At 42.4% G+C, this 18510-nt stretch overlaps 3 protein-coding genes across 3 annotated transcripts; 2 read left to right on the forward strand and 1 right to left on the reverse strand.

Moving 5' to 3' along the window:
- The first annotated feature begins 1579 nt into the window (after nucleotides 1-1579).
- Nucleotides 1580-5421, forward strand: LOC100822460 (protein GrpE). The gene is made up of 3 exons (XM_003575292.4): nucleotides 1580-1884; nucleotides 3874-4386; nucleotides 4859-5421. The coding sequence occupies exons 1-3, from the start codon at nucleotides 1657-1659 to the stop codon at nucleotides 5099-5101; spliced, it is 984 nt and encodes a 327-aa protein (XP_003575340.1). The 5' UTR covers nucleotides 1580-1656; the 3' UTR covers nucleotides 5102-5421.
- A 212-nt stretch (nucleotides 5422-5633) lies between these two features.
- LOC100822772 (phosphatidyl-N-methylethanolamine N-methyltransferase) lies at nucleotides 5634-9569 on the forward strand. The gene is made up of 2 exons (XM_003575293.4): nucleotides 5634-6002; nucleotides 9190-9569. Exons 1-2 carry the CDS (start codon nucleotides 5746-5748, stop codon nucleotides 9437-9439), a joined length of 507 nt encoding a protein of 168 aa, XP_003575341.1. The 5' UTR covers nucleotides 5634-5745; the 3' UTR covers nucleotides 9440-9569.
- Nucleotides 9570-10271: 702 nt separating this feature from the next.
- On the reverse strand, nucleotides 10272-16281 carry LOC100823085 (nuclear cap-binding protein subunit 2). The gene is made up of 8 exons (XM_003575294.3): nucleotides 16124-16281; nucleotides 15818-16041; nucleotides 12228-12366; nucleotides 12109-12142; nucleotides 11744-11842; nucleotides 10902-10949; nucleotides 10738-10820; nucleotides 10272-10654 (listed from the first exon to the last, which is right to left on the reverse strand). The coding sequence occupies exons 1-8, from the start codon at nucleotides 16139-16141 to the stop codon at nucleotides 10577-10579; spliced, it is 723 nt and encodes a 240-aa protein (XP_003575342.1). The 5' UTR covers nucleotides 16142-16281; the 3' UTR covers nucleotides 10272-10576.
- Between the last annotated feature and the right edge of the window lie 2229 nt (nucleotides 16282-18510).

The raw sequence follows: 18510 nt of genomic DNA on the forward strand, positions 1-18510 counted from the left end.
ATTCACATTGCTGTTTATCCAAACAGCAATCAACACACCACACCGTGCGATGCCAGGCAACACGGCATGCGCTTGAACGAGCATGGCCATGGGGTGGAGTCATTTTTGCATCTTTTAAGGTATCAAGAAGTGTGAAGCTGTTTCCCTTTTCTGGTAAGTAACTGTCTGGCCATGAATTTTTTTCTTGCATGTTTGTCTACAAAGGTAAGGTGTTTGTGAGAACCAACCATTGGTTAGCTTGTTAGGGTGGGGAATCAAATCCTATGCTTGACGTACTATGTGTCTGATCTGAGACAATCTATGCATCGATGACCGGATGACAACGATGAATTCGTCAATCTCAATACTCCAAAACTCTAGTCTTCCGTAGACAGTGTGCGAGTGCATGCATGTAGTGATGTATGTGTGTCTATAATGTAATCAGCGCTTTGAAAAGACAATGTTGTGACATTTCATTTTACTAAATAGACACACAACGGTTTATACTGAAAAAAGAACCTGAGAAAGAGCTTTTTGAAAAGTGAGAGTTAATTTTGATAAAGTTTAACATTGTAAATATAGGAACTAAGCATATTGTATGCAAAATGCCCTCGACAAAATCGACACATGTGCACCTTGCTGATTCACCGTCGTGATGGCAACTCCCATAACGATTTCCATCTTGACTCGTGCAATATCTTCCTCTCCCATTTGAGAGTGATTTCATGGCTTATACATTTGATATATGGATATCTTACATACTTTCTCCGATTCATACTAGTTGTCACTGATTAGTTAATATGGAGAACATTCTTTCGTCACTGAGTAAATACATACGAGATAAACCTATATGCTATTGGTGATATCGCTTTTGACCTTTTTGTCTTGTTTTTTTAGGGTAAAACAATAGGCCAAAAGGCAAATATATTAAAAAAACCGAGTTATGTACAATGGTTAAAGAGAAAAAAAAAAGCCATATAAAGGCCTCAATCCAGGCCTTGCAAGAGTGATAGCCTTTTCTTTTATGGAAAACCAAATTGAGTTATTCTTTGAATACTTTTCTGCATCTGTATAGCGAGGGAGGGACCCCTTGAAAAATGTACTCCCTCCGTCCCATATTAATTGACTTTTTATTACATGTATCTAGACGTTTTTTAAGCATGGATACATCCATATTTTGACGAATTTGAGTCACTTAATATTGGATGGAGGGAGCAGTCGTTTTTTGTCTTCCACATGCTCCAGGCAGCAAACCTTTTTGTCTTGTGACATGACATCTTTTCTCTTGCTGGGCATAACGTGTTTTTTCATTTTGACCATTTTTTCTTGCGGGACCAGTTATTCTCTAAAGTGATCAGTATCCTGACATAATAAAAAATATTAAGCCCTAATAATTTCCGAATGACGGTTTAATTTTTTGAGTGAATTATGATTTTTCAAGTTTGGACATATTCTGTATCCCTCATAATTTCACATGTCACAAGGGCCGTCCATCAGAACACTGCCGTTCACCGAGCCTGCGATACTCTTCCAGAAATCACAAGAACCCGTCTGGGCGTTTGGCCTGTTCGATCCATCGACCCGTCAAGTTATCTCGTCCCCGTCCGTGCTGCTCTTTCTCCTCGCATCCGGTAGCTGCAAGCGCACTCCCGTCTCCCCCATCCCCCGCCCGCCCGCATGGCTGCTCTCCTCCGCACGGCTGCGGCCCTTGCGCCCCCGCCTTCGCCTGCCCGTGAGCCGCCGCGCCGCTCGTGCATCGTTTCCCTCCCATGCTCCCGCCGGGCGCCGGCGCTACCGCTGCGCGCGCGGCTGCCTACGGCCCGGCGCGTCCCCGCACGCGCTGCGAGCCGGCTGCGGCGATTGGGGGCCACCGAGGCTGACGAGGCCGCGCAGACGGCGACGGAGGTGAGGGGTTGCGTCCCCATCCCCATCCCCGGGGTGCTTTGTGTGTAGCTTGTGTTAAATTTTGGGTTCTCTTCCATGATTTTCGATGGATAAGCATTTAGTTAGGAAGATGTGCTGTTACATTTATAATGCTGTATCGTATTAATAAAAAATAGATAGCGGAGCTGGATTCCACGAAAAGGAAATTGGATACCTGAGTTCGATTTTGAAACCTTAAATTGTTCATCCAGAACAGACAAGTTTGTATGCAGTTTTTCTCCATTAGATAGTAGTTTGTCGTGCTCTAATTATCGTATAACTCAATGGATTTAGATGCATATATATTGGAGTCATTGGGAGTACTGCTTTTCGGTTGTTCTGTGTCCAGTTGAACAGCTATTGCTAATGATATTATCTGTGTTGTTCAGTGCAAAATATTTCAGGCAAATCTTGATTAACAGTGATGGGTGATAAAATGATTGAATTTAACCTTCAGTCCATGGGTGCCGGAAATACAGGCATGGATACTTAATTTAATTTGCCTGACAACACCGAACATTTAGTTCTTCAGCAGAATCACATATAATGGTTTACTCTGACTTATGTTGCATCATGATTCATATTGTTTTTTGAGAACCCTCAAAAGCAGGGTGTTCCTTTGTTTCATTCAGAAGAAAAGAGTGGCTCTGTTTATAAGAAAAACTGGTCCAAAAACATACAGATTGATGGTTACTAAGGAAAACCGGCTGACAACCCAGGAATGGTGATAAAAGCCCTGCTGTCCACACAACACAAAACCAACGCATCCCAGCCATTACTTCCAGCCGCTCCATTCTGCCCTGCGCAGCCTGCCATTGCCGCCTTCCAGGGTCGCTGTCCCGACATCCATCTCTCGCAAGCTGCAATCCTGCACAGGATGACCGTCCGCAGACCACAGCCGCTCAGCCAATACAAGATTGTTGTTTCTTAACTCATAGTATAACATTGCGGGCTACTCAAATGATCGAGCTAAGTTAGTTTAATTTAGCCTGATCAATGTGTAGTGGGATGGTTGGAAGGAACTGCTTGAGCATGGCTTATTGTGTAAAAGCAAAAAATTCTCTAATGTGTAAAGCAGAAACATTAACAATCTACTCCCTCCCCCTCTGTTCCTTTTTATAAGATGTTTTAGCTTTGTCCTAATATAGAGAAATGTACTTATATCTAGGGTATCAAATAAGTACTATGAAGATATATATCGTGACGGATTTAATCAAACTAATTTAGAGCTGTAGATGTTCGTAGATTTTTCTATAAACTTGGTCAAACTTTAAGAAGGTTAACTTAGGACAAAGCTAGAACATCTTATAAAAAGGAATGGAGGGAGTATTTATCTTTTGTAGACATCATTGAGCTATGGTGGAAAATCCAACACCATACCATTTGCCATTTTGCAACTATTTGCATTTAATGCTCAGCTTATGTGGGACGATGTAGTTATAGTTTCTTACTACATTTGGTCCCTAGATTATACACAATTATTTACTTGAGACTTGAGAGTTTAGTCCTATTGTATTCCTGTGAGAATCTGCTACCGACTCTTAGCCTACTATTCTCATTTTGCATTTCTGATCAATTGTTTTTGTTTTGTTTTGTTATATAGCAATGACTTGATTCTAGGTTTAGACACAGTAATATGTCTTCAATAGTACATGAGTTCAATTGCAGATTGTATATTAGTATGAGGATGCAGTATTTTCAGCTCTTAGCATGAGGGTTTATGACGATGATTTGATAGAACCGGGATATAAAGTGCTGCATTGCTGATGTTGAATTTGGGAATTGCTGTTCGCTAAAAAGCTGTCTGCAATATGTAATGCTAACCACTATGAAATGTCACTGGTGTAGCAGTATCTTATTTAACTTTAGTTGCTTCTGTAAGGAAATATGTCCTGTATCATTAGAAGCCTTGCATAATTTGTCTTTATGAACACTTGAATTTACTTATGCTGAAACCTTTGTATACCACAGGAGGATACAGAAACTGAAGTTACTGGGGACGCTGTTTCCGATGATGGTCCTGTGGGCACAGAAGAAGCTCCCTCTGTTCTTGTCACAGCATTGCAATCATACAAAGAAGCTTTGATGAATGAACATGAAGCACAAGTTGCAGAGATAGAGTCCTTTTTACTTTCCATTGAGAATGAGAAAAACTCTTTAATGAGTCAAATCACTACTTTAGATGCAGAATTGACAACTGAGAAAGATCGTATCTTGAGGATAAGTGCTGACTTTGATAACTACAGGAAAAGGACAGAAAGAGAGAAGCTTTCTTTGATGACAAATGTGCAAGGGGAAGTTGTTGAGAGCTTGTTGCCTGTTCTCGACAATTTTGAAAGAGCGAAAACACAGATAAAGGTGGAAACGGAGCGTGAAGCTAAAATAAATGACAGCTACCAGAGCATTTATAAGCAACTTATCGAAATTCTTAATTCACTAGGTGTCGAAGATGTGGAAACTGTAGGCAAACCATTTGATCCTATGGTAATCAGCACTAGCAACACATTTTTTTTTAGACTGTCTTCCTCTGCACATTTGATACACTTAGAATTTAAGTTGAACAGTTTTTACTTAAAATTCAAGAGTTTCATGTTCGGTCTGAAATTGTGCCTTGCACAGTTTGGTATTAAGTGTGTCCATGATCAAACATCCAGACCTAAGTAGAACCAACAGTTTAATGGGATGTAACACTAATGAAATAAAGAGCCTTCTTATGCAAATTACTTTTTTTAAAGATAGCACTCTTATGTAACATCCTCGTTTTCATATTTTTGGATAATACTCCAAAAATACTAGGGCCTAGTATTTTTGGACAGTTTGGTATTAAGTGTGTCCATGATCAAACATCCAGACCTAGTATCATACTAGGGCTAAGTGTGCATACTCTTAATTTTTAATGACAGGGATAGATGTTAACTTTATTTAATAATGGTTCCTTTTGCACATTCTGTTTCAGCTCCACGAGGCTATTATGCGGGAAGAATCAGTGGAGTATGAAGAGGGGGTCATCATCCAGGAATTTCGCAAGGGTTTCAAACTTGGGGAGAGATTATTGCGCCCAGCAATGGTCAAGGTTTCTGCAGGACCAGGACCTGAAAAGTCTGAAGATGACGATCCTACAATGGTTGAAGATAACGTAGCACCTCAAAAGGCTGATGACAATGAAGATGATGGTTTTGATGATGTCGATGCTGAGTAACTGAGCTTAATTTATAATTTCAAAAGAATTAAGTCCAGAAGTTTTGATGTTTTTTTCTGGAGTATGTCAAAACAGGCAATATGATAGAGTTAGATATTTTGCTCCGCAAATGTGCCGGTTTTCTCTTCCTGCTGTTGGCACGGAGTGTTAATATTGTGTCAGAATTTTCTGTTTTCTGGGTATGGTCATTGTTGTGGACTTATGATTAGGAATTTTGTTGGCTCATTCAAGCAACAACAACGATGTATACGAGGTAAATTGTTGTTGATCTGTTGGAGATCCAAAAACCAGACAACTAGATCTGTGACTTTGCTTGCTTCCATTCTTTTCCAGAAGGGAAACTCTATTACAGCGTATGCACAAATTTATCTTATAGTAAATCACTTGAATGCACTGATTTTTTAGATGGCAATGCACTTAATTGACATATGAATTAGCATCAGAATTCAGAAATTTGAGCTAGTTAATCTCAAACACTCAACCGTGCACCTTATCGTCAACAAGCTGCTATTTCTTTGGCTGAGCAAAACGTGCTGGGCCAGCAAAACTAATCCCTTTCCGTCGCGTAACTCCAAGGGCACTGAGGCAAACCGTCGAACACTTCGCTTGCTCTCATCAGTGCTGCAAATTTTAGACCTCCAGAAATGGTGGGCGTGGCGGCTCTGGCGGCGGGCGTCGGCGTGCTGCTGCCGTTCCCGTTCTACTGGGCGCTGTGGAGCTACCCGCAGAGGTGGGTGGACCTGTGCGGCCGCGGCGCCAACCCGTGCCGCCGCATGGCGCAGGTCTCCCACATTCTCAAGGCGCTCCAGCTCCTCTCCCTCGCCTCCGTCGCCTCCTTCTCCTGGCCGCCGCCTCCCTGCGCGCTCATCCTCCTCGCCTGCGGCCAGTACCTCAACTTCAAGTAAGCACCAGACGCAGCCTCTCTTCGCGGTTCAGATTAGCTGCAACTCAACTTCTAGGTTTTCGATGCTTTTGAGAAACTATAAATTTTGTTTACCTCACTAAATTGCAAATTTTGGGGGGCTTAATATGCCACCATAAAGTTCGTGGGTTCGGAACTTCCTACCACGGATGAACTGAACTGGGTGTATTGTATGGTTCGTAGAGGTTATCAGGTTTAGACTTCAGACTTGTCAGGTTATCATTTCTCTTCGCTGGTTTTGAAGAGAAATGTTTTGTTGCAGTATATTCGTGTTAATTTTGATGCTGATGGATCTGTAATTTCGGTGCTACAGAATGATGAACACAAGTTAACAATGGCATGTGTATCTATAAACTCTATAAAGTTGAAGCCCACTGAGTGCAGTTAATTTAGCAAACTGCACGTGCAGCCTATCCACGTCAGCATTCACCCCACCTTCTAATTTTCCACGTCAGCATTCATCCAACCTTCTAATCCTCCATATTTAAGCAGAGGAAACCCACTACCTAATTTCCAGATTCCCTGAATTGCATTCCGGTGTCGGCCCGCGAGTGATCCGCCGTTGCGTCCGCACTCCCGCACCGAACTGTGCGCCAGTCCCCGCCCGTTGCGTTCGTTCATGATCGCCCGCCTGTCACATGTGTAGGCTGGACGAGCCAATGCTTAGTGGGCCGGAATCGATAGAGGCAGCGGAAGAAGATGAAAATTAGGAAAATTATTGTGCGAAGTCGAAAGGATGAGATTAATTGAGCCGAGCAAAATGGAAAAATTGTCAGCGGTTTCACCTCTTATGACCTTTTGTAAGCCCTCGCCTCCGCCTCCACCACGATGTCGATTTCACCATCCCTGTTGAGTTTTCCACAGGCCATGCCGTCATCCTCCGCCTCTGTTCTGGCCACCGGTGGCTCCCTGCCTGTCTCCGACCCTCTCAGATACCACCATCTCACCTACAGCGCCGCTCGCCCCCGTCCCCAACACGACGCCGAGGTCCTCCGTCGGGAATGCGTTGCAGTGCTGCTCCCCCGCCTCCTGCTCAGGCCGACGCGCTGACGGGACGAAGCGCACGGATCTGGGCGCTCCGCCGAGGAGGCACCATACCAAAGGGACGCGTCCGCTCCCAGAGCTTGGAGAAACAGGCGGTGTGGCGGCTAGGTATTTTTGGAGTCGGCATACAAGAGCATGAGAGAGAAGTGAATCCTGGAAGATGGCCAGACGGGAAGAGATGGGTTTGTGAAATCGTGAATTCGTCGATCAAGGCATCGGGGGATGGTAGCCCGTAGGGTTAAGGCCTAGAGGTTTTTTTTTCTTTTATTGGGTGGGCTATTGGGCCTGCAGGTGGGTCAGGCCACAGGTGTGCATACGTAGGGTATTGGCTTCTTTTTTGCTGTTAGTTCGGGTACCCAAGTGCAAGATCCAAATTGCCCGAAGTAAATTCTGCTTTTCAATCGAAAAAAACTGTTTCGGTCTAATAGGATTTGGTTCCAGTTATTTTGGTTCAGGAGTTTGGTTTTCAGTTATAATGCCCACCTGACCTGTAGCTGCAGCGGTAGCCTCCGGAGAGGAGGAACACCCACGTGTTGTACGTGATTTTTGCATTCTGCAGTTTTGTTTTCTCTTGGTATATTTTCTACTCTCTCTGTCCCATATTAAGTGACTTTCTATTACATGTATCTACACATTCTTTAGGCATAGATACATCCATATTTTGACAAATTTGAGTCACTTAATATGGGACGGAGGGAGTATATTTTTTACAGGGTTTGTCCACCAAAAAGATCAGGTCGGAGAGCAGCAAATTGATTTGGTTTGTTTGCCCATATTTTTACCAATAATTATTATCCTTGGTCCTCATTTCTGGACATGACATTATTGTAATTGCATTCAGGATTTAAGTTCTTTGTTGATACTTCAATTCTATAGGCTTTCTATTTTCATTTTAGATATTTCCTCATCCATGACTCTCAAATTCATATTTTAATTTGTTATTCGCGACGTCTCTCCCTAAAATACGCCCAGTATGCATTGGCTATTTCCGCAGCAACGCGCGGGGTATCCTCTAGTTTAGTATATAAGTAGAACTAACAACCATTGTTTCTCTTACTAATTATCATGAGGAAGATAGAAAAATAACCTGTGGCTGATTAAAAGCAAAACAGTTAATTTCCGCTAATTGAAGAAATGAATTGGAATGCCATCTTATGTTGACAAATGTGTACTCATAGTGCTTTAATTCATCAATACATCTATTGGGGTTGATGTTCTTCTCTTTCTCAGTAATGGGTTGCCATGTTGGCCTTATGTTCAGGTGCTATTATTGTGCTCTGGTTCTTGTCACAATGTTCGTGTTTATGGGTTTGAAAAACCTTGAAAACATGTGGGGTCGTTGATCATTGAGCATGATAGTTGGGAATCAATATTAGCTATAAGACAGTGGGGCTCGCTGGTGTAACTGATGCAAGAAAGTTAGTAGGAATTTGCCTGCTCATGGATAATGTCGTTGTACATGCCTCCAATTTGGAGTTTGATGCCCTCTCGTCTAGACATCGGCACACAACCATAGTAATCCATGATGTTTATTGATTTGTGTGAAACCGTCCACCTGGAGATTATAGTCATTGCTGCCTTAGCAAACAATGCGGGACTTTGGTCTTTTTTTTTTGAGAGGTTGCGGGACTTTGATCTACACAGGGTCTAGTTGCAGCTTGATCGGGCTGTTGAAACCACATCACCTTTTAGGTGTCTCTCTTTTCTTTTATTTTCTCTGGACGACTTTTCTGTTATCTTGTGAATGTAACACGGAGCTGAATATTTCTTATGTTAAAAAAAAAGTCTTTGCTAATGCAGTAATGCCTATACATTTCTATGCTCGATAATTTTTGGCAACACTACATATCACTTGGAGAGACTGCAAGGAAATCTGTGAGGCATTCAAGCTCCGAAATCTGTTAATTTTCTGGTTTTGATGTTTTGTCATGGAGGCCACTTTCGAATTACATATTATGGAAGCACTGCACCACAAATTAGTGAATAACCAACTTGTACACAATGTTCTTATGTACTCCGTTCTCTACATTAACAGATCAAAACTGCAAATTTCACTGCCTGTCACAAAAACTTTGCTTGGCATTCTGTTAACCTGTTGCTGAAATACTCGATTTTCCTTCAGGGTGTACCAGCTGCTCGGTGAGTCGGGTACCTACTACGGCGTCCGGTTTGGAAAGAAGATCCCGTGGGTGACGGAATTTCCCTTCGGTTATATCAAAGATCCACAGTACGTCGGGAGTATCCTGAGTCTTGTGGCGCTGTTGTGCTGGGTTCCCTACCAATATGTTCTGCTCTGGTGCCTCGGCTACGTTTTCATGATTCTGGTGGAAGACAAGGAGGATCCTGCAACTCGTGCGAAGCTGCTCTCCTGACTGTATAGTTGGTGTGTAGCTGATAACTTGAGATCTCTGTTCATTAGTCGTTTGTTCCTGGAGATGTCCTGGTGACAATAACTAAAACTTTTACTTAATAAAGAGCTCCGGGTATTGGTTTTGCTGTCCATCCCGAACTAGGACTCCTGATTGTACTGCAGTTTGATGGATATTTCCTCCCGCCGTTGCTGGGTGTTGATCCCCTCTCGCCATTTATCGAGGGTACGGGGAGAGTTATCCTTTCGAACACGGATGAAAGCATGGCTCGCTGTTCTGGCAGCCGCCAACGACGATGACAGCCGCTGCATCCGCATCCATGGCAGCAGCACGACGGCCTGCCCCCGCGCGGTAATCAGCTTCACGTGCGACACCAGCGAGTACGTGCTGATCAGCCGGAGGCGATGGTCGCGGATGCCGACTTCCCGCCGGAGTGCGCGCCCCTCGTTACAGGACGACGGTTGGCAGGAGTCGGATGAAGACGACGATGCCGGCGAGGAGCAACTCGACCTCGACTCCGTGGTGCTGGAAAACGGGAGTTGGAGTCTCGAGTTCAAGTTCGATTAGAGAGAGAATAGCCGCACGTCCCATGCGGTCCAGAAACATATTACTCGTCCTAGAAAAAAGAAGCTTCACGCTCATCAGTCTTTGAGACATTACGCTGGGTTGTACGAGTGTCGTATTTCCTTTCCCCTCTTTTATGAATTTCAATATTTGAGCTCGACGGCTATCTGTAAATTTAACAGAAACATGTAAGGAAAACATCGGCCAAAAGTTCACTACCCAAATATCAGGTTCAGATTGGTCTACAGTTCTTCTCAACAACCATGTGATGTCACCGTGAATAATCATAGCTTTGTTGAAGCCGCAACAAATCAGAGGCAAGTATCAATTGGTCCCTATTCTTGAAACTAGTAGTCTTGATCAGTAGCATACACATGAAAAAGTGTCAGCGAATACAGTATCATACCAGTCACATGGTCAGCATATGCATATGCTGATGATAAAATGCACAAGAAATGTGAAAAGCCCAAGATAAAAACAAGTCATAATGTCATTCGCATACGACAGGATAAAATATATAAGGCTACTACTGTAGTCATTGGGCATTTGCATATGGCAGCAATTTGCTTCTCAGGTTTAGCGCCGTCGTTTCTTATCATAATCGTCATCTTCATCATCAGAATCACCTTTCTCGCGAAATCTAGGATTCTTCTCCTGTCAAGGAAATCATGGTATACTTTATAAGTTTCTAATGTTTGTAAAGGGGATTAAAGGAAAAGTTGGATGACGAAAGGTACAGGCTCTTGATTTGCATCCTTCCGAGAATCGGAGTCGGGTGCTCTCCTGGACATATCTGGTGCAGATCTTCTCCGTTGGTAATCTGACAGAGCATTAGATATTGTTATCTCGAGCTCAAAAGAAAAGGAAAGACAGACACAAGAATACATGAAAGCTGTGTCACCTCTGTCATTCCGGTCGCTGTATCCTCTCTTCCGGTCAGCTCGATCATCTGCATATTTAAATGAAAAGCTCAATATTTTGTGTCAATAGTGCAATGTAGCCAGCTCATCTGATTGTAAATATGCTGCAAAGGATTGAAAGCAATGGAGGCCAGGGGCCATATGCATACTCTTGACAGCATGGAAACAAACTCTGGAATGAATGAATGAATGAATACATGCAGCAAAATCATGTTTCCAAAGGTATGCAATGGTTTGAACAGCACTAAAAGTTGTTTGTGACAAGAACCAAACTTTTGTACAACACTAAAAATCGGAAGGGAAGAAATCAGACAACTTCCAATGCAACTAGACTAACATATCGCGAGGTGGTGCAGTTGACCATGAGTGATATCGATCAGTTTAGGGCTAGTGAGGATGCGGTTTGGGAGTAGTCCCCATGTGGGTGGCATGGTTTTTGGATTCCCCCACCCACCCACCCCCCTAAAAACAATCTCCTTGTAAATGTTTAATGTTTTGTTCTTTTCCTTGTAATAGCAGCACTCCTGCCAGTTTCCTCGAAAAGAAAAGAAAGAACAATCAAAATCCAAAGCAGGCTGATAAGCAAGGTAGGGTTAAAGAATGAAAAGAAACTGGAGTTACTGGATTGGATCAAATGAGAAGGCCATCAGACTGCTAATTGTGTGCCATCCTAAAAACCTTGCTGTTGTTACAGTTCTGATACCCACAAGTGCTTCTTTTAGTACGGTGTACGGAGACACACACAAAAATGGGTAAGAGATGAAAAAGCAATCTGCATGCATACAACATGTGGTAAAAAACACCAAGTAACTTTGAAACTTACACTGAGGTGGAGCATTCGTTTGAAAGCCTACACCATAGTCAACTAATTCTCTTTGTGCTTCCAGCTCTTTCTGAACCATCTTACCATAGCCACCTCTTCGTTAGATTCATTAAGGAAGATCCAAGAGTAACTTAGAGACAAAAGAAACATGGAAATGCATCTTCTAAACTAAAAGCGCAGAACAAGAAAACCAATTAAGCATCTAAAAAACAACCAGCACCGTACAGATAAACGAACAAATTTAGAAATAATCAATGGATGGATCTGCTGAAAGCACTTCCCATATAAACAAACGCAAGAACTTTCTGAGTGTCCTAAATCGACATCTGTGCAGCAAAAGGTAATCCAATAGTATCAAAGGATATCAGGATCATAATCCGTGCGGTACTCATCTCTGACCTATGAAAGAAGTAAACAATATCAGTATGAGTCAGGTACAAGGACATAAATTTGGTATAGACGAATAGAAAGATAGCGCTAATACTTGTCCACCGCTCCTTCCACGGCCCCATTGCCTGCCTTCTTCAAAGCCCCAATCAAAATCAACACGGATTGGGCGATCATCAAGCATTGTGCCACTAATATATTTGACTGCATCTTCTGCATCTTCCCTGGAGTAATACCTGAACAGGGAGGAACATAAAGGGTGGGCATAACTATTACAAGCTAACAAGGTAGGCCACTATTGAACTGGTTCAAACTAGATAGATGATATCTGCCAATTTCAAAGACATCCAACACACACTGCAGAAAATCCAATTGACCGCACAATGATGTGATATATGACTATCAAAAAACAACTCTTCCATAAGCATATAAGGTCAAAACACTCGAAAGTTTGTGACATATTGCGGCAGAAGATATCCAAGGACACATACAACAGATTCGTTTTTGAAGGAAATAACCATAATGCGCATGCACCTGTAGACTCATAACTAGTTCTACAAGAACCAAGGACACGATATTACAGTATTTCTCCTCAGGGCTTGTTCGGCACTAGTGTATTTTTAGTAACAAGTGTATTAGGTATTTCCACCCAAAAACATTAGTATGAGAAGTGTTTTTAATTGATACAACAATAATGAGATGTTTTGTGGGGAAAATCTAGGGATGATCCCCTGTAATCGCCCCCCCCCCCCCCCAACTCCCTCCTACCAAACAGCTCATTTGGGGTTTCTAGTGTGTTTGAATTTGGGGCATATACTCTGGAAACACTAGTGCCAAACAAGGCCTCACAGGACCAGCAACTGAATCGCACAACGTCTAATTGCTCTAGACACCCCATATTTGCTCTGCGATAGCACATTTTCCCGTTCTAGGGTATTTCACACATTCCCAGCAGCACCAAAAGCACCAGGCACTTCAATACCACAATTCAGGCCTCGTTTGGTAGTCTGTTTTTTTGAAGAAACTCATGTAAATTACCAGCCCAATATAATACCTGCGGATCCACTACACAGCCCGTTTGGCAGCCTGGTATTGAGTTGTCTAAGCCCAAAAAAAACCCTAGATACACGCCTCGTGGGCGATTATTCGAGACGCGAGGGTGGTGGTGGTGGTGGTGGGGGGGGGGGGGGGGTTGCGTTTTTTCCACGACTGGCGGCGGCGCAGCGAGCCTCGCGGAGGCGAAGGCCGATCCCGGTGGGCGCTTCCTTCTGCCGACGACTCCGCGGCGGCCAGAGAATCATCGGGCGACGCCGACGTGTCTGCGGCAGCACAGCGAGCTGTCGCGGAGGCGAAGGTTGATGCTCACGGGCGCTCCGTCGTGCCGACGAGTCCATGGCGGCTGACGGCGATGAGTCCACGGCAACTCCTGGCGAATCCGACGAGACCAACTGCTGCCGCTGGTCCTGCCACCGTCTCTCCTTACCTCGCCGCTCCTCGTCAAGTTGTGAGGCTGGATTTTTCGCCTGAGGTTTGTCTCCGTCGTCCTCTTCTCTCGTCTGTAATTCTAGGTTTCTTGCTCTCCTTGGCCTAAGATCCATGGGATTGGGATGATATATTCCTGTATCCGAGTGACATGTCGTGCTATTTGCAATTCACATGTTCCTAGCTAGCGATGAATCTTTGCTGTTCACCAGTTCCTAGCTAGCAAAAATGAACAGCCGTTTTTGTTATTTCTTTTTGTCATGTGATTAATTTTGTTGCCTAATGACTACTATACTGTAGCCATTCCTTGTGATTTTGGTGTTCTCAGCTTATTCCCTTGGGTTATTAAATTGGTTTGAAGCTCAGAGTACAATTACTGGAGTAGAATGTGTCCTGTGCAGTGCTCATTGCTGGGTGGTTTGACATTGTGATCAGGTTATGTTGTGAACTTGTGATTAGCTGTTTAACTAGTATTCTGAAGTTCGAATCAGGTCCTAGTGCCTACTAATTTTCTCACAAGTTCTGGCATGAGTCTGCACCTGTACATGTTTTACTGTTTTCTCACGAGTTGGAATCAGGAAAGATGTTAGAGATTTATGATCTGAAGTTGACAAGAGCACATTTGTTTCTTATTAGACACTTGCTGCCCCAAACCTGACAATGATACTAAAATGAGACTGAGGTTTCAGTTCTTCAGTTTAATACGTATTTTTATGCAAACAAAAACCACTTGTATTTGTAGCATTTTAATTTCAGAGGATGAACCTCTCTCTAAACTAGAGATTTGACATGTTCTTAAGCAAGACCTGAAATGTATTTGCCGTGTTCTATTTTGCAAGTGTCACCTGATCCTAGTATAACATACTTGTAAAAGGCTAAAGACTGGAAATACAAATCTTTACAATACCAGATTATCAATTTAAGGAACATGATGTACACTTCAATTAGCTGCAACGTGACTGGGCCTGATCTTCTCCCCAACTTCTTTTCATGATCCTCTCATAACAGATTCTGCTATTGTGTTCAAGTCTGTATGTGATATCATTTATCTAGCTTTATACATTTTTCTCTGCTGAAATAAAATTGCAGGTTATAGTTCCACTCTAAATAACATGTGTTTGATGGTGGTTGCAGGTCCATCAGCTGAGGCTGCTTCAATTTTGCTTCTCGTCGTGCAGTTCGGCATGAAGCTTGACACTTTTGGCATTTCCTAGTGCAGTTTGGCATATGTACATAGAACAAAAAGTTTTCTGAAAGACGCTTCTTTGAATTATGATACCATGGCCGCCAGTTTTCTGAAAGATTTACTTGCTTAGCATGGACCTTCATTTCTATGTTCTGTGCAAGCAAGCTGAGACACATTGTTAAGTGGGCATAGTGAAGTTAACAATATTTATTGTCCATGACATGTTGCTTTCTTCATTTATGCTGTGTAGCATCCCCATGAGTTTTAAGCAACATTTGTGTATGAAAAACAGTACTCCTGTTGGTCAGTGATTTGTGCCAAAGATTGCCATCCAGGTCAGGGCACTCAATCTAATAACGCTTCCTAGTTCTTTGAAATATTTGAAAGCAAGACAAGGTTCCGCGCATTTTTTGTGTTTTCCAATGAACTGTGTTATTTTAGTCATAATTTGGTAATGTGCTCATCTTATTCAAATGACAGTCTTGATCATGCAACTAGTTACGTTATTGATAGATCGCTCTGTAGGCAAATGGTGTCTGATTAGAATCAGACAAATGAATCTGGTGACTGTTGTCCTAATTAATTTTGAACACACAAATTCATGTAGACAGTTCTGGCATCAAAATAATAGCTTCGGTGTTGATTAATTACCTGCCTACCAAACAACACATTTGAGAGAAGGGATTGTAGTGTATTTTTGGGGAAGAGTATTTCAGGGTATTTGGTGTTGGGAAATTTTTCACCAAATACTCTAGGGGAAAATACTCCCCAACACCCTATAATACACTACAGCCAAATGAGGCCTCAAAGGTAACCTCTGACAAGTCACAACTACCAACGAATCAAAATCAATACATAACCAGAACTAGAATGCGATTTTCCAAGCATCAAACTACATTTGAACATCTGATTTCTAAAATTTGATAAAACTGGGCCAACGCCATTGCCTTAAAAATTAGGACATACTTCAGTACCGTAAAAAGGCGCAAGGGAAACGCTAGGGGTGAAAGAAGGCTTACAGTACGAAGCAGAAGCCGCAGGGGGTCTTTGTGTTCTTGTCGAGGCCCATGATGATCTTCTTGATCTCGCCAGCCCGGGTGAAGAGCTCGTACGCCTGCTCCTCCGTGGTGTAGAAGGACATGTTCCCCACGTACACCGTCAGCGACGCTAGTAGCGCCGCTTCGAACTCCTCCTGCGTCCCAGAGAACCGCCGGTCCCTGTACACCGAGAGCTTGCTCGGGTCCTGGAAAAGCAAAGGGGCGGGCCGTAAGAGCCGAGAAGAAGGGGGAATCGCACTGGTGGTTAGGGTTCGGGGCGATGCGTACCTTGAAGAGGGACGCCATTGTTGCGGCGGCCGCGCGATGTCGAGAGCTCTTGTCGAGGGTTTTGAGTCGGGGGTGGGGAATTTGATGGTGCGCTCTCTTTTTTTCTCTCACGAACAACCACGCCACCCCAAACGGCTAAACAGGAATTTCACACATCTCTCTCTTTCTTTTAAGACGCTCACAAACACGCACATACATTCAACTCTATGAACTCACACCCATATGAGCACCTCCAAAAAACTGGTCCGGCACATGACGAACTCACCACAGAGATTTTGTAGCTAACGGTACGTCACTCCCACTAAAAGCGCAAAGTTGGTTAGGTCTTGGAATAAATCCAGCGAAATGCGAGCACCCATGTCAAATTGGAGACTTGAATCTTGGTAGGATGTTTCTACCACAAGGACCCAACCATCTTAGCGTAACTACGCTCAGTTCGCGACATCTCCTCTCCTACCACACTGTACTGTGCGTAGAGAGTAATTTTTAACCGTCGGATTTATGTACTCACTCCGTCCTGAAATAAGCGACGTTGATTTGTATAGAATCTATACAAATCGCGGAGGGAGTAGTACATCTATGCAAAAAGATGCAAAAAGTGGAGGGTCTGCTTATGTGTCAAGGAAGAATTAAGAAGTGGCAAAGTGCATAAGCTAAAAGTTGATCTTGACATGTTCATGCATCCATTAGAGAGAGCCAAGGAAAAAGCATAAAGGAGGGCAGCCCCTCTCCCTCGAAGCATCCACCACCTGCACCTCTCTTTCTCTCCAAGCCAGCCCAGGGATGGGTTAGTGAGATCTGAAGCTCCAAGACACAATTTCATGACTTCCTCTCTTCTTCTCCTCCTCCTCAGTTCATAGTGTTCTAGGTCACAAATCTTTCCCATATCCCACTCCTCTGTTGAATCTGCTATTACGTTCCTCTGTAGCTGAATCTCTGCCCTGTCTTAAGTCTGAACCCTGCTTGTTGCTGTTCTTGGGTGTAAACTCTTGATCTTGCGTGTAAAACTCATGTTCCTGTTTACTAATCTGTTCTAGTGTTTATTTGTTACTTGTTTGTTGTACTAGATCATCTTCCCCTGTCTCTAATATTGTTTATAATTCAGTTATGTGTTGTTTGGTGTTGTTTTTCCTGTTCATGTCATGCATTGCTGTGATTTGTTCAAGAATTGTGCTTGTGCTCGTTCCTGCATTAGATCCATGTTCCTGTTATGTTACTAGACGTTCGTGTGTTGTTTTTACTAAATAGATCATGTCCTTGCATCTTTTATTCTTAACTTCTAGCCAAATTCTGCCCTGTCTTTTAATTCAGCCTCCCCTAAACCTGAATTCCTGCTGTTCTAATTCTTGATCTGCTAAGTAAACTTAATCTGATCTAATCCCTGCCTTAAATCTTGCTTCTAAACCTTCTCTAGATCTAGTTCTTGATGTTCTTCCGTGTCTAAACACTTGCATCTAGCTAAAACCCTACTTTTCCTAATCTCTGAACCTGTTCTACTTTTGTTTCGAACTTCCTACACCTGTTACTTATTACCTACCTTGATCTGATTCTAGTTCTTGATCTTAATCTTTTCCCTGTTGATTGCTTGCTAAATCATCTTCCCAGAACCTTAATCTTGCTATTCTTCCTTGTATTAATCTCTGCATCTTTCTAGATTCTTTCCTGTCTTAATTTTTTTAGTGTTAAGTTTTATATGTCAGTGTTGAAAATCAGTTTCGTCAGAAAGTCTGTTTTCAGACTGTGAACAGTAAACAGAAAATAATCAAAAACACAGTTCTAGCCTGTTTTAAATTGTTTGTATTGGTTCTTAAACAGCCCCATTTGCTTGTTTAGCTAAAGATTGAGGATTAAAAACTATTGCACATTAATCCCTGTGGAGAACCTCATTTTATTACTGCTATTCACTACAAGTGTTGATCAAAGACACTTCACAACTCTCAAACCGATTTACATTACTTTATTCTACCACAATTTCCACATGACCAAATAACTAAGTTAGTAGAATTTTAGTTTATAGAAGAATTAACAAAGAATAATTTGACAAATCAAGATTTTTTTTGTAGAAATTTGGAATTGGGAACTAAAAAGGAAAAAAAGAATATAAACATTGAGAAACCATGAAAATGAAATAGAAACAAAAAGGAAGGCAATGTAGTGGTAAATTTGTAAAAGAAAAAACAGTTAAAACAAAATTAAAATTAGGGAATTAATATAATTCTAACTTTTTATTAAACCATGTTATTCAGGCGATGTTGTGTGCTAAAGGACTAAAGAAGGCATAAGATGCAAACACATACTATTTCCTAGATATTTCAAATTGGTTGCTTACTACAATTCTAACAATTTCTCTGATTTCAAATTTATCCCATCCCACAAAAAAATCATTT

This window comes from Brachypodium distachyon, chromosome 3 (genome assembly GCF_000005505.3).
Source record: "Brachypodium distachyon strain Bd21 chromosome 3, Brachypodium_distachyon_v3.0, whole genome shotgun sequence".
NCBI classification, from domain to species: Eukaryota; Viridiplantae; Streptophyta; class Magnoliopsida; order Poales; family Poaceae; genus Brachypodium; species Brachypodium distachyon.